Source organism: Barbus barbus (assembly GCF_936440315.1).
Source record: "Barbus barbus genome assembly, chromosome: 25".
NCBI lineage: Eukaryota > Metazoa > Chordata > Actinopteri > Cypriniformes > Cyprinidae > Barbus > Barbus barbus.
This window is the reverse complement of record NC_136753.1, coordinates 18,433,988-18,447,554: the sequence shown is the minus strand read 5'-3', so window position 1 is coordinate 18,447,554 and position 13,567 is coordinate 18,433,988. Positions and strand designations below refer to the sequence as shown.

The 13,567-nt window shown below is 37.1% G+C and overlaps 2 protein-coding genes across 10 annotated transcripts; both read left to right on the top strand.

Moving 5' to 3' along the window:
* Nucleotides 1-277: 277 nt before the first annotated feature.
* LOC306844570 (aldo-keto reductase family 1 member A1-B) lies at nt 278-3,408 on the top strand. 3 transcript variants are annotated; one of them, XM_079376802.1, is made up of 9 exons: nt 278-399; nt 1,041-1,136; nt 1,320-1,439; nt 1,534-1,685; nt 2,242-2,437; nt 2,513-2,712; nt 2,792-2,864; nt 2,956-3,042; nt 3,249-3,408. In XM_079376802.1, exons 2-9 carry the CDS (start codon nt 1,047-1,049, stop codon nt 3,312-3,314), a joined length of 984 nt encoding a protein of 327 aa, XP_079232928.1. In that variant the 5' UTR covers nt 278-399; nt 1,041-1,046; the 3' UTR covers nt 3,315-3,408. The 3 variants fall into 3 exon arrangements, with proteins under 3 accessions (XP_079232928.1, XP_079232926.1, XP_079232927.1); XM_079376800.1 differs by having other exon boundaries at nt 289-559; XM_079376801.1 differs by lacking the exon at nt 278-399 and adding an exon at nt 807-916.
* A 4,148-nt stretch (nt 3,409-7,556) lies between these two features.
* Nucleotides 7,557-13,363, top strand: LOC306844637 (histone-binding protein N1/N2-like). Of its 7 annotated transcripts, none has more exons than XM_079376910.1 (15): nt 7,557-7,733; nt 8,368-8,406; nt 8,495-8,608; nt 8,731-8,811; nt 8,905-9,014; nt 9,442-9,858; nt 10,050-10,111; nt 10,198-10,274; nt 10,364-10,437; nt 10,579-10,767; nt 10,920-11,092; nt 11,328-11,396; nt 11,601-11,675; nt 12,038-12,166; nt 13,152-13,363. In XM_079376910.1, exons 1-15 carry the CDS (start codon nt 7,696-7,698, stop codon nt 13,185-13,187), a joined length of 1,683 nt encoding a protein of 560 aa, XP_079233036.1. In that variant the 5' UTR covers nt 7,557-7,695; the 3' UTR covers nt 13,188-13,363. The 7 variants fall into 7 exon arrangements, with proteins under 7 accessions (XP_079233036.1, XP_079233039.1, XP_079233037.1 ...); XM_079376909.1 differs by lacking the exon at nt 7,557-7,733 and adding an exon at nt 7,951-8,107; XM_079376913.1 differs by lacking the exon at nt 9,442-9,858.
* Nucleotides 13,364-13,567: the final 204 nt, after the last annotated feature.

Here is a 13,567-nt window from a genome sequence, read left to right as displayed (position 1 = left end):
TATAAGGTAGGGTAATAAGCAAAACCAAGCATCACTACCTTTCTCTTTTACTTTTAAATTTCAAAAGAAAAGACGTAGAAGAGTACAAAGGGTGGTGGATTTTATAGATTAAAGGATATTCGAACGAGTTTCAGATTGATCATACTATTTAATATGATCTGTGACTAAAATTACATGTTTTTTTATTTGGCAAATAGCGAACATTTTTATCCTAGAAAAGAGTCTGGTGGTGAGAAAATTGCTGTAATATTATTATGGAGACTTTTATTTTGACGGATGTTTTTAAGAGAACGACGAAAAGGAAGTAAATACGTCAACGTTATGAGAAAATATTCAAATAATTTTTAATCATCCTGGATAGTTATATAGCGGAGAAATTCCTTGACCTATTAATACACTGTAAGTATCTGCACAAATAATATAAAACTATCCGTGACCTAGGAAGAATATTCCTTGTTATGATGCGCCACATGGGACACTAGTTGACCTGATTTTACAGGAAGAAATGCAGCATATTCAACGTCTTGTCATTCATTCTCCCAAGTTATACTGTCGAATGGTATGTTATCCAACAGCACTAACTAGACAATTTAGAGCAAACTGATCTAGAATAATGACTGGGGGTATGTCAGTAATGCATGGAGGTTAAATGGACGTGATTTCGACATGATTTAAACTCCCTTATAAAAATACAAAGTGTTTCAAACTAATTTAATTTATTAATTTTATAATGTTTGCTAAACCAAAGGTTACGCTGTCCCAAAAATGCAGTCCAGGATGTTTTGCAATATTTTACATCCTGCTAGAGCTGCTGTGGAAGTCAGCTGATAAATCAGCAGGTTACACTTCCTTTCATTCTGTTCCTGAATTTGAGCACTGAACGGTTTGCATGCACTGCGCCTCCTGCAACCTTTCTGTGAGTGTTTAGGGTTTAGATTGATTAACTAGAACAGGGAGTAAATCGTAGATTTAATATCCTAAAGTCTGTTCCATGTATGGACGCTGTTAAAATTATGTTCTTTGTTTCCTTTTCTCTGAAGGCACACATGATGAGTATGAATGACTTTGCTGTTCTCAACACTGGGCGAAAGATGCCCCATGTGGGACTTGGGACGTGGAAAAGTGAACCAGGACAGGTAAGATTTCTGTGCATCAGCTGTAATTATGACTGAATTTGAATCTGAATATGCTGTATTTAGAATGTATCTACAGTTCTTCAGTATATTATCCAACATTTTCTGCAATCTTTTGCTTTAAATAATTGTGTATGTTTGTAGAACTCCAGAAAGCATTTAGCATAAATATATTATCAATTGCAGGTAAAACAGGCAGTTATTTGGGCACTGCAATCTGGCTATCGGCACATTGACTGTGCTCCCATTTATGGGAATGAGCCAGAGATTGGTGAAGCATTTCAGGAAATGATGGGACCTGAAAAAGTAGGTCAACCAAGTAGATTACAAACATGAAACACGTGCCCACACACTGAAATATATATTGCATTTGTGCTTTACAACTGTTGTCTTCTTTCAGGGCATAAGGCGAGAGGATGTATTTGTGACCTCCAAACTGTGGAACACAAAACACCAACCAGATGATGTGGAACCATCTCTTTTAAAGACGTTAAAAGATTTGAAGCTGGAGTACCTAGACCTTTACCTCATCCATTGGCCATATGCCTTCCAGTAAGCTTCCAGCTCTTTTCATAGTGACTATGACTGCTACATAGTACATAGTAACATAATACTATGTATGAATGACTTTGAATTAATTTTCTCTGAACTAAGTTTTAAAATCTAAAAAAAAAGAGATTAAAGTGTGCAAGACTCTGTAATAGTCCATTGTTATAGTAGTCTTATTTAGGATATCTTGTTTATTGCTAATATAAACATGATGTTTTCTTTATCTTTGTGAAGTGCTCATTAGTAGGGATAGTCCACCCAAAAATTAAAATTCTGTTGTATTTTGAAGACTGTTGCTACTAAACAGTTTTAGTTCCCATTGACTTTCATTGTATGGTCAAAAAAATAAATGATGGAAGTCAATGGGAACTGAAATGATTTGGTTACTACCAACATTTGCCAAAATATCTTCCTCCAAAGAAAAAAGTTATACAGGTTGGAATGAAATGAGGGTGAATAAATAGGACAGAATTTTCATTTTTGGGTGGACTATCCCTTTAATGTGCTCTGCTTTTTTCCAGATTCCAGTCAAGTGTTTAATCATCTTATTTTTGTCCAGGCGAGGTGATACCTCTTTTCCTAGGAAGGAGGATGGAACCTTGCTGTATGACAACATAGACTACAAGCTGACATGGGCTGCTATGGAAAAACTTGTGGGAAAGGGCCTTGTCAGGGCCATCGGGCTCTCGAACTTCAATAGCAGGCAGATTGATGACGTCTTGTCAGTTGCAAGCATCAAACCAACTGTTTTGCAGGTCAGAAGAAAATTTGATGTTATAATTTATGTGGTCCATTATATCAGTTTGTAGAGTAACGATAGTGTTTTGCAGGTGGAGTCCCATCCATACCTTGCACAGGTTGAGCTGTTGGCTCACTGCCGGGATCGGGGTTTGGTGATGACCGCCTACAGTCCGCTGGGATCTCCTGACCGAGCCTGGAAGCATCCAGAGGAGCCTGTGCTGTTGGAGGAACCAGCTATTGCTGCACTAGCCAAGAAATACAACAAGACTCCTGCACAAATTATCATCAGGTAAATTCAGGTTTTTGCACTAGTTGTGCATGATTTCTTCACTGGTTGTTTCATAATATTTCTTCATTGATATTTTGAGGTGGCAAACTCAACGAGGAGTAGTGACTATCCCAAAGAGCATTACACAGTCTCGGATCAAAGAGAATATCCAGGTTTCTGCATGTTTTTCTTTACTCTTTCATGTTCTAGTGTTTATGATCATGTATTGTAACCATGCAATACATTTGCTCTGCTCATTTACAGGTGTTTGATTTCACTCTTGAACCGGAGGAAATGAATCAAGTGACAGCATTGCACAGAGGCTGGCGTTACATTGTGCCAACCATTACTGTAAGTTACATTACTGTAAGCCACATCATACAACATGGCACCAAAGTTTACATGGCCATTAACAAAGGTTACTTTAAAATGAAATATAATGTTGAAGCTTCTGTTTGCTGAGTGTTAAGACTTTGCAAATCAAATGCATTCATAAATTCAAATCATAAAAGTAGTTTATGATTACATACAATATATATTTGAATCTGTTTTTGTAGGTTGATGGTAAATCTGTCCCCCGGGATGCAGAACATCCTCACTACCCGTTTAATGACCCCTATTAATACACCCTTCTGCGTGATTCTGTGCCTTGGAACCGATGCCCATTCACTACTCTGTATACTTGTAAACATAATAAAAACATTTTGTTACATATTGAAATGTGCTCTTTTTTTTTTTTTCGTGTGGAATGAAACTTAATGAACAAGGGCTGATTCACAATGTTTATGGGTGAATTTTATGAAACTTGTCATGAATATGCCTGGATTATCACTTTTAAAAAAACTAATTTACATTTTGAAGATAAAGGATGTTTTTAAGACCCTTAAGGTTATTTTGACATCAATTAATCAGTCTCTAATTATCCTAATGAGATCCAATTCCACATCCAATTTTCACTGTTTGCGTTTATCTGAAAGTCTTTAGAAGCTGAATTACACAGAATTGAGTTTATCAGATAATTCTGCATTAAAAAAATTGAATGTTAGTTACAACTTTCACAAATATTACTGATCAACAGTGTACTGTACCATAGATATTTATGGCTCTTACAGGTAGGCTGCACTATGCTGTCGCATTTTCTATGAAAATTCATTGATTTGTTAGTGATGAGCAGTGTCTGAAATGTTGACTGTTCCAAGGCAGACATGTTGACATTCATGGAGCGGTTGAATGAGGTATCTCCAGATAGATATGTCACAGCATTTATGATTGTGTTGCTTAAAAATCAGAAATGAATAAGCATTTTTTTTTTTTTATTCTGTTCCATTGTCCCAAAGTCAAGGTTTATTTGTTGTTGTTAAATGGTCGCAATATGGTCTGTGGTTAACACCAGCAACATTAAATACGTCTGTAATAGCCCACTTGTAATTTAAGTTTTTACTGTACATGTCTGAAAAAAGCTGGTGGCTAAATAGTACTATAGAGCTTACTTTCTGCAATTATCTCAAAACCAATGGAAAAATACTATTGACTTTTTGCTGAGGAAACCAGGATGATGCTGATGATGAGCAACCTTTTGAGCAATGTTACCATCAATGGGAAACCAGTGAAACACGGCCCACAACTGATCTAAAGTATTTAGATAGAAATTTGTTACCCATTCTCAAGGGGAAAGTGCCTAATCAACACTGCAAAAAAAAAGTTGCCCCGTACTCATCAGCCTTAAAAATCATTCCTGCCATTCTATAGTGCAGGGGTGTCAAACTCAGTTCCTGGAGGGCCACAGCCATGTAGAGTTTAACTCCAACCCTAGTTAAACACACCTGATCCAGCTAATCATGTCTTTCAGGCTTATTTGAAACTACATGGTTTGTGTGTTGGAGCAGGAAAAATCCTATTTTCTCTATAAAGGTATTGATTTTGAACAATAAATTAACTGACAAAAACCTGCCCTGTGAGCTAGGTGGTTAATGGTATATGCTTTTGATTAAAGCCATTGATTGGCCTGAATTATTACAACTTATCACTTTTAAAAGCGAAATGCTTAGTGAAAAACTACATCACCCATGATTCTACAGAGAAATCTCCACCAATCCGAAAACCCAAACAAAGCAAATCATAACAAAAAAAAAAGCACATACATAACACAGAAATCTTATCCTATTTAAAGGAATGTATTTTTTTTTAAGTCAGATTTCTGGCAGCAACAATAATAATAACCACGTAATGAAGTCAAAAATATAAAACTGGACTTAATAAACATAGCTAAATGATTTAAAAAAGATTCAAACTTTGGAACATGGAATGCCTTTAAAATTGTTATTAAACTTCTATACTCTGCACACTGTAACAATATGGAACATGTATTTTCAAAAGCACGTGTTAAGCAAATTGCAATGGTAAAAACACTCCATAACAGAAATTAGAAGTCCTGGCCAGTCCTGGCCTTATCATGGTCCAAGACTTTATTGTCCTCTAGTCTCAAAATTTTTAATCTGTATCTTAGAACAAATAATATTGCTGCATTATAAGCCCCAAAATTAACAAAATTGCATGTATGCAATTTAACTTTCTTAATGCATATTTTATCAATTGAATAACAAAACATAACATTGACTGTCCCACATTAGTCAAAACGTGCTGTCTCACTTTTGAAACATCCTTTTCAAAAGTGGGACGACAAAATATTCTTAATACATTTGAACAATATAATTGCAACATTTGTTGTACAAATACATCACATATATAATTTGATAACAATTTATAACTGTTTTATTTATAACAGATTATCCTTAACATTAATTTTGTCTAAATCCTATATCACTGACCTTTGAGTGAACTTTACAAGAGGTACTTCCTGTTTGATGATTTTTATGGCCATATTTCTGACATAATTTTCAGAAAGTCAAGTGATTTCAATAACTTGAAACCCCTGCTTGAGTTCAACATCAATCAAGTTCACTTTAATGTTATAAAAGAAGAGATATGCACTGTAGTTTAGGTGTCCCACATTAGTCAGTGTCCCACATTACACTAATCCACCCATATGCATAAAAAAAACTTTTCTATAAACAATCAACGTCTTTGAACGAACAATTTTATATCCAACAATCATTTTTATCTCAATTTTATCATTCGCAAAGCTTTCTGGCATTCCCTCATACACCGTCTCGTCTTTTTGTTCATTTTTCAAATAATTTTTCGCTTGAAATCAAAGTTTTTAATGTTTGACAAAAATGATGCAGGGCAACAACTCCATAAATGCAATTATGCCCCAAAATTCAAGATATTGGGGCAAAAATGCACCTGTGTGAGTTTTTGTCTCATATATCACGATAAGCGACATCACACCAGCAACGAGAGCTGTTTGTCCTGAGTGCAAATGTGAATTTATACAACAGTACAGTAAATAAGAAGTTAATATTTTAAACACAATATTGTCTGTTTTTGCTCAGTTTTGCCAACAAAAATATTACCTATAAAGCCACAGAAAGCAGAAAGGTTGCGCGTCTCCGAGCAACAAAGCGGTGTTTAGCTTGAGAATGAATCTGCGTTTTGAACGAATCGTGTGAATCAATGATTCAAAGCCTCGTTCATAAAGAGAGAGCCGTTCACTTCATTCCTGAATCAATCAGCCGTTCGAATGCATGACATTTACCGCCACCTGCTGGCATTTTTAGTTTCTTATGTTTTCATTAATTTCATTTTTAAAAAAGGGGAAAAAATGAAATAAATAAATAAAACTTTCAAGGAATAGTTCACCCAAAAAATGTTAATATGTCATAATTTACTCAAACCTTTGCACATACTTGACCTGTACATACATAGTTGTCTATTATATGTTATATATTGTTTTGTTTTTTTTTTTTGCTGCTTTGTACATTGGTTTTTGGCTAATTCTTGTTATTTTGTTTTTATTACCTGTGTCCTGTCCTGTTACTGTCTTTCTGTTGCACTGTGGAGCTTCTGTCACTACAACAAATTCCTTGTATGTGTAAACATACTTGGCCAATAAAGCTCCTTCTGATTCTGATGACTTAAGCTACTTTCTTTTGTGGAACATAAAAGAAGGTATTTTGAAAACTGTTGGTAACAAAGCTGTTTTGGTTACCAATGACTTCCATTGCATGAACGGAAAAAAAACCTGACATGTTTCTCAAATTATCTTATTTTGTTCCATAATTTATGTTAGCCTAAATGTTTATGTTTGTTGAACGTTTTAATAAATTTTATGTTGAATCAAATTAAATATTTATTTCTAAAACTACTATTTATAATGTCTACTTAATGCTTTCTCATTTAACACAAAAATAGCAATAAATAATCTTTTGGGGTTTTTTCACAGCCAAATGTAATTTGTGATTAATTAGATTAATCGACACATTATATAATTAATTACATTACAAAAAAATTAATCGACTGACTGATATATATATATATATATATATATATATTATACATATTGGCAAAATATTTATACTACCCTCCCTCTTGGAAAGGAAATGAGGAAAGTTGTTATATAATAATAATAATAATAATAATAACTATTAGAATTATTATTCATTTTATTATAGAATATAGAATGTAATTTATTATATTTTATTCATAATAATACCAGGAACATGTTTTAAATAAGAAAGTGAGTAAGGTCTATTTTAATTTTATTAAAAAATATATTTAATACAAAAAATATTTTTAAAAAAATATATATTTTTATGAGTCTCAAAAAATCTAGATCAAATACACTTTCCATTCATCTCGTCCAGTTAGACTTATTACAGTCTTTTAGTTCTTCTTGCTTTAGCAAAGCGTAATATGGTTACTTGCCCTTTAAATTTATTCTCCCGCGTTTTTGTGACAGGGTCGTAGTTCAGCGGAAGTGCGGCTTGTATCCGTATTTAAAGGCGCCAACAAAGACTAATTCAGGAACAGCTTCACAAACCTGCCATCTGTACTCACATCATCCAACAGCACACTACAGCTTAGTTTATTTAACGCATTAAAATGCCCGAGGAAACAGCAGCTGCTTCAACTGCCGAAAGGTAAAATACCATTTTAATTAAGTGCGCTACAGGGAAGTAAGCAGAAGTTAAAGGGAGTCAGAGTGAGAGGTTTTGGCTGGTTTCGTTTGATAACAAAGCTGCAGCGACTCCGTCCTTGTCAGGAAAAATGTGTCGCCCTCGTGCTTCTATTCGCTCTTCTCCCGCGCGCGACGGGATGGCATCACCGTTGACGAGTTGTGTTTGGCTGCTCTCATTTGGCGGGAGAGGGTTTAATATGAACGGCTAACTTGTTTATATATCCTACATGAGGAAATTCCCGTTCTGCTGACACGCGGTCAAATGGCCCGTGGGTGAGCTTGACGCTGCATTGAAATGACTGCACACGCGCCGAAGTCAAGCATTAAGTTTGAAAGGTTTCACTTTAAATTGCCCACTTCGGATATTACACTGGCATTAAACTGTGACGTTAGATGTTAGCCATAAACGCGTGTAATGTTGCTACACTGTCAAGAAATGGCAGTCATAGTAGCATCGTGCTAACTTTAAGTTAGTCATTCGCAGTGAACTTCTGAAGCAAACTTTAGTGAGCTTTTGCTCTCATGGGACGTATTCTTCAGACGAAGTAAGACTTTTTGATAATGTATGACTATTTTTGTATTGTTTGTCTTTGCAGTATGGAGGAGAAACCTTGCTCGTCAAGCGCTGCAGACAGGTGAGTTTGTATCTGGACTTGGTTTTATTAAAACTGCTCAGTTCACTAAAATGAGTTGTTACACTCACGTTTTCGTTTATTTTTGTAGCTCCGTCGATGTTTCTGAGGAAGCAAAGAAGCTGATTGGCACAGGCAACCGGCACTTAGTGATGGGTGATGTTGTGTCTGCAGTCGGTGTGTTCCAGGAGGCTTGTGCCATGCTGTGAGTGGTGAAGGAATAGTAATGCATATGAATTATGCAAATAATTTGTGGTACCTGCCATTTGTTTAGCCACATTATAATATTATGCTCTGTTTACATATGTAACCCATTTCCCCCTTAAGGGCTGAAAAGTATGGAGACACTGCTGATGAATGTGGTGAAGCTTTTTTCTTGTGTGGGAAAGCCCTTCTGGAGCTTGCCAGGTATCTGGATTAATTAGAATTTAATGCATTACATTTATAAAAAAAAAAGTATCAGATTGTCTTTACCTTTTGTTGTTTTTAATACTACTTTAGGATGGAGAATACAGTGCTTGGTAATGCTTTAGAAGGGGTCCCAGAAGAATCCTCTGAAGAGGGCGAGAAACAGAATGACTCTAAGATTGAAAGCGCAGACAACTTGGATGGTTTGTATTTTAAGTTTTGTTTGTCAGTTAAAATTGTTAATTTTGTGCATCTTGTCTATGCTCAGGGCCTGACATCACGTTTGCAAAAAGGCTGTTTCCAAAGAACCACCAAATTGGCAGATGTCAATGTTCTGCACAAACAAGCACATATTGACAACACATAACTTGATTCTGATTAAGAGGGACTCTAAGGCTGATGATACACGGGGCAGCTTATTGAGCAATATTGCTGGGCAACTTTGGTTAATGTTGGTGTCAATGGGCAACCAGGTGAGACATGGGGCCCATGACTGATCTAAAGTATCCAGATAGAAATTTGTTACCCATTCTCAGTGGGAAGGTGCCCAAGCAAAATTGCTCAAAGTTGCTCAGTGTATCATCAGCCTAACTAACCTAGCAATATCCCTCCATTTGTACTATAATGCAGAGAAAACCAGAGATGAGCTTCGAGCACAGGTTTATGATGCTATGTCAGAGGACAAAACTCAGTCAGAGGTAGAAAAAGAGGTGGGGGACGGTGAGCAGAAGAACCAAGAGGAAGTAAAGGAGAAGGTTGAAGCACCAGTGGAAGGGGATGCAGCATCACCTAAAACTGAGAAACCAGCTAAACACGAGGCAAAACCTGCTGAAAATGAGAACCTTGCAAAACCTGCTCAAGATGAGAAACAAGCTGAACATGTTAAACCTGCTGAAAATGAGAAGCCTGCTAAAAAAGGTGCTGAGAAGTCAGAAGGTGTGGATGAAAGTGCTTCTAAAAAGGAAGCTGTCATCGAGTCAAATGGAGTAACTGAAAAGGTTGAGGAGAAAAATGGAAGCGACGAACCCATGGAAGAGGATGGCGGAGGTAGTGAAGCATGGACTCTGGGGAGCACAAGATTTACGTATTAAATACTTTTGCTAAAGTTCACATGGTGAATCTTCTAAACACTGGTGGTTCCATAGAGTATTTAGCTTTTAAGCTGCAGTGTCACTAAGGGTGTCCAAGGTGATGGGATTTCACATTAGGTCAGTGAGTTAACATCTCTTATGCTTTAGATGACGATGATGATGAGGAGGATGAAGATGATGAGGATGCAGAGGGTGAATCAAAGGATAAGGTTTGTAATCCATTGTAAAGGTTTTTTGTTTTTGTCCCTGTCTTCATTGATTTTACTGGTTTATCGTTGTGTCCTTGTGCTTTTAGGAGAGTGAGGAGGATGAAGTTGGAAACCTGCAGTTGGCCTGGGAGATGCTTGAGGTTGCAAAGGTGATTTATAAAAGGTATGCCCTCATTTCATACTTTAGATTATTTGAATTATGCATTTGCACAAGCTTCGTTTCAAAAGGCACATCTTTTATTTGGTTTGAAGAAAAGACTGCAAAGAAGATCAGCTAATGGCGGCACAGATTTACCTGAAACTAGGAGAAGTTGGAGCCGAGTCAGGTGTGTATGTGGTAGGAGCAGATGAAACTACGACTTCATTTTAAGGACCTTTTTGGGTTTGACAAGTTGCCGTAAAATTGAGGTTACCCTTCAGTAGTCATTCTTCACTCTTCATTAACTAGTCTGTTTTGTTTTATGTAGGTAACTACAGCCAGGCCCTGGAGGACTTCAATGAGTGTTTAACCTTGCAACTGAAACTCCTTCCCTCTCATAGTCGTCTTCTGGCTGAGACTCATTACCAGCTGGGCACAACTTACAGCTACACAGCCCAGTACAGCCAATCCATTGAGCACTTCTCCAACTCTATCAAAGTCATAGAGAGCCGTCTTGGTAGGAACATTTTCACAGAGGGTTTTGCCAGTCCTCATGCAAAACTTTTTTTTTTCTTTTTTTTTTTAACTGAGAATTTGCTTTCTGATAACACTAGTTGCCATGAGTAAGCATGGTACTCTCAATTGATTTCCACATCACTCTTCCTCCAGCTATGCTTCAGGAGGTAATAAACAAGGTGGAAGGTGCAGAGGCAGCAAAGGAGGAGAAGAGCGAGTTTGAGGAGTTGAAACATTTACTACCAGAAATCGCTGAGAAGATTGAAGATGCCAAGGAGAGCCAGAGGACTGCTGCTGCAGCATCTGAGGCCATCCATCAGACTCTTGTGAGTTGCATTAGGGCAAGAATGCAAATGCAGGAAGCATGTTATCCATTGTTCAGTGCTTTGCAGTGGCTGATGACAAATCTGATATCGGCTTATATTATACACTTAATGAATATAGTACTGCTCTTACCACACAAAAAAAGGTGGCGATCAAGTTGGGCATGTGGGTCATTCAGGATGCAATGACAATAGCTATAGATGCAATGATGAATGGTTTGGAATTTGTTTGTTACAGGCAGGAGCATCCACTTCATCTGCTTTCCCAGCAGAAAATGGCGGCCCATCCTCATCTACTGCTAGTCAGGTGTGTGCATGCTTAATGTTACCTTAATTTATCATAAGGGATGGGTGATACTTTGTTACAATTTCTTAAACGGGGCATAACTCTTCCTGAAGTGTGGCCATCCTCATTTTGAATATCAAACTAAGTTCTAAGGGGTAGCTATCCTCTTTAAGGGTACTTTAAGCCTATAATGTATTATGCCACCCTAAATGCCTGTCTTTTCAGATTCCTGTGAGGCCAGCTGATGGTGCATCTTCCTCAAAATCTGCATCTGATATTTCGCACCTTGTTCGCAAAAAGGTGAGTATCCACTGAAGTGTAATTTTAACCTTTGCAGTAGTCCTAAGGTTGGGGGGGAAACTAGCATGAACATTTACAACTGGAGTGAATGAGGGTAGTCTGCCCATAAAGGGACATCTGCATTGCTACCTTCCCTTTAGTTAAGGTTAATTATGCATGCTGGTTCATGAGCTGAATTTGCTAACTAGATTAAGTTTGTTGCTTGGTGCTTCTGTGGTGTTTTGTGCTTCAATATTGTGGCTTGGCACATTGTAGTTGTAGCTTGGCGTTGAAGTGGCCATGTGTGCTTGAGTAGCATGTAGAGAATCGGTGTTTGGTGCAGAAAATAAGTCCGTGTTCTGTCCTGCTTTATTCCTGCACAGAGGAAACCAGATGAGGAGAGTCCAAAAAAGGACAGTGATGCTAAAAAGACTAAACAGGAGACCTCAGTTAATGGCAGCGGTGACTCTGCCCACAACGGCAATGGAGTCCAGGAGAAAATGGAGCAGGAGGCGAGTTGATAGACCTGCTGTTTCCTTTAATACGGTCACAGGGCTCAACAATTAGGACTGTTCGATAGCCCAGGGCCAGCATAAAAGATGCTTGGGACAGTTGACAGAATTGTCACTGCAGCGTCATCTCAAACGTAATTTTCACATGTTAAAACCGTTTTAATGTTCAAACAAGAAACTGTGAACTAGCTCTGTTTGGCTCTTCTGTGCGCGTGCACAGACTCGCGCGCACAAAGCGTGCAAGTTCTCTCTTGTAGCTTGTGCAAATCTACACCAAATTGTCAACGTCTGTTTTGGCAAGTATTTACATAAACCGTCGGTTAGGTTTTAACTGGATGTAAACCAAAAATTAAATCTGTGGCAGCATATTTAATCTATACACTGGATCATAAAGTGACAGTGGCCTAAAATACCTGCTGTTGTTCATTTTAATCAAAACGGAAAGGTGAAAAAGCCACTCACTGCTCTTGACTGAATAACTTCCTGTAGTGTTATAAATGAGTTATACAGTGAAGATTATGCAGTGTTTTATTTGACTTTAGTTTGTAGCCCATCTCTTTGATTTGAATCCTGTTAGACCTATCTGAAACTTGAAGTGCTATTCAATTGTATATTCTTTTATTCATCTGAACATAATTGTTACTGACTTTTAATGTTTGAACTTAGTCTAGTGTTAGTTTTAGTGATAATTGTGAGGTTCATTGGATTCTAAAATACTGGTGGCGTAACCTTGTTTGAATAAAAGGGTCAAAAACTAAACTTCAGAGGACTGATTCGGCTGGATGCATTTTTACACCTACTGGCAAAATCCTGTCTTGGAGGAAGTTTGCTTTATCTGAATATTGGTTGACTGGCTGAGCTAATGGAATTGGTTGGGGTTTTGCATCTGTAGTATTATTTGTCTAGCAATAGTTTAGTGCTTGGACTTAATTTATTTTATTTTTTTTCTCCTGTTTGTTTTAAAGTCTTTAATTTTCTCTTGCAGCCAGCCAGTTCTTCCTCTGTGGAGACGTCAGCGTGATGGGCATCTTCTGATTGACCACTTACCTTCCAACCAGCAGAGCATGCCTGCCTCATATTCTCCATGAACAACTTTTGTCTCTTTGTTTTGTAAATAACCCGTTTTCTTTGTCCAATTTTTGTATAATTGTAGTAAACTTTCAATAAAGGATATTTGCATATGTGAATGTGGCTTTCAATATTATTACCTCTGAATGATGCTCTGCTCCAAATATAGCAAGCGCTCCAGTGGAATCGTGGCAATTCAATGGGCAGAAACTTGTGAACTCATGATGGGATGATGATCATAATGGCTATAATATTAGCTGTAAGATGTTACAAGTATTTTTCGATATAGTGATAACTATAAAGCTTTCATATAAAATTGTTGCTAAAACAATG

Coding starts and splice junctions, on each gene's coding strand:
- LOC306844570 (XM_079376800.1), top strand. CDS start 506: ATGCAGCATATTCAACGTCTTGTCATTCATTCTCCCAAGTTATACTGT. Junction 1,137..1,319: donor GGAAAAGTGAACCAGGACAG/GTAAGATTTCTG, acceptor TATCAATTGCAG/GTAAAACAGGCAGTTATTTG. Junction 2,865..2,955: donor GGATCAAAGAGAATATCCAG/GTTTCTGCATGT, acceptor GCTCATTTACAG/GTGTTTGATTTCACTCTTGA.
- LOC306844637 (XM_079376909.1), top strand. CDS start 8,067: ATGACTGCACACGCGCCGAAGTCAAGCATTAAGTTTGAAAG. Junction 8,812..8,904: donor GCCCTTCTGGAGCTTGCCAG/GTATCTGGATTA, acceptor ATACTACTTTAG/GATGGAGAATACAGTGCTTG. Junction 9,015..9,441: donor AAGCGCAGACAACTTGGATG/GTTTGTATTTTA, acceptor ACTATAATGCAG/AGAAAACCAGAGATGAGCTT.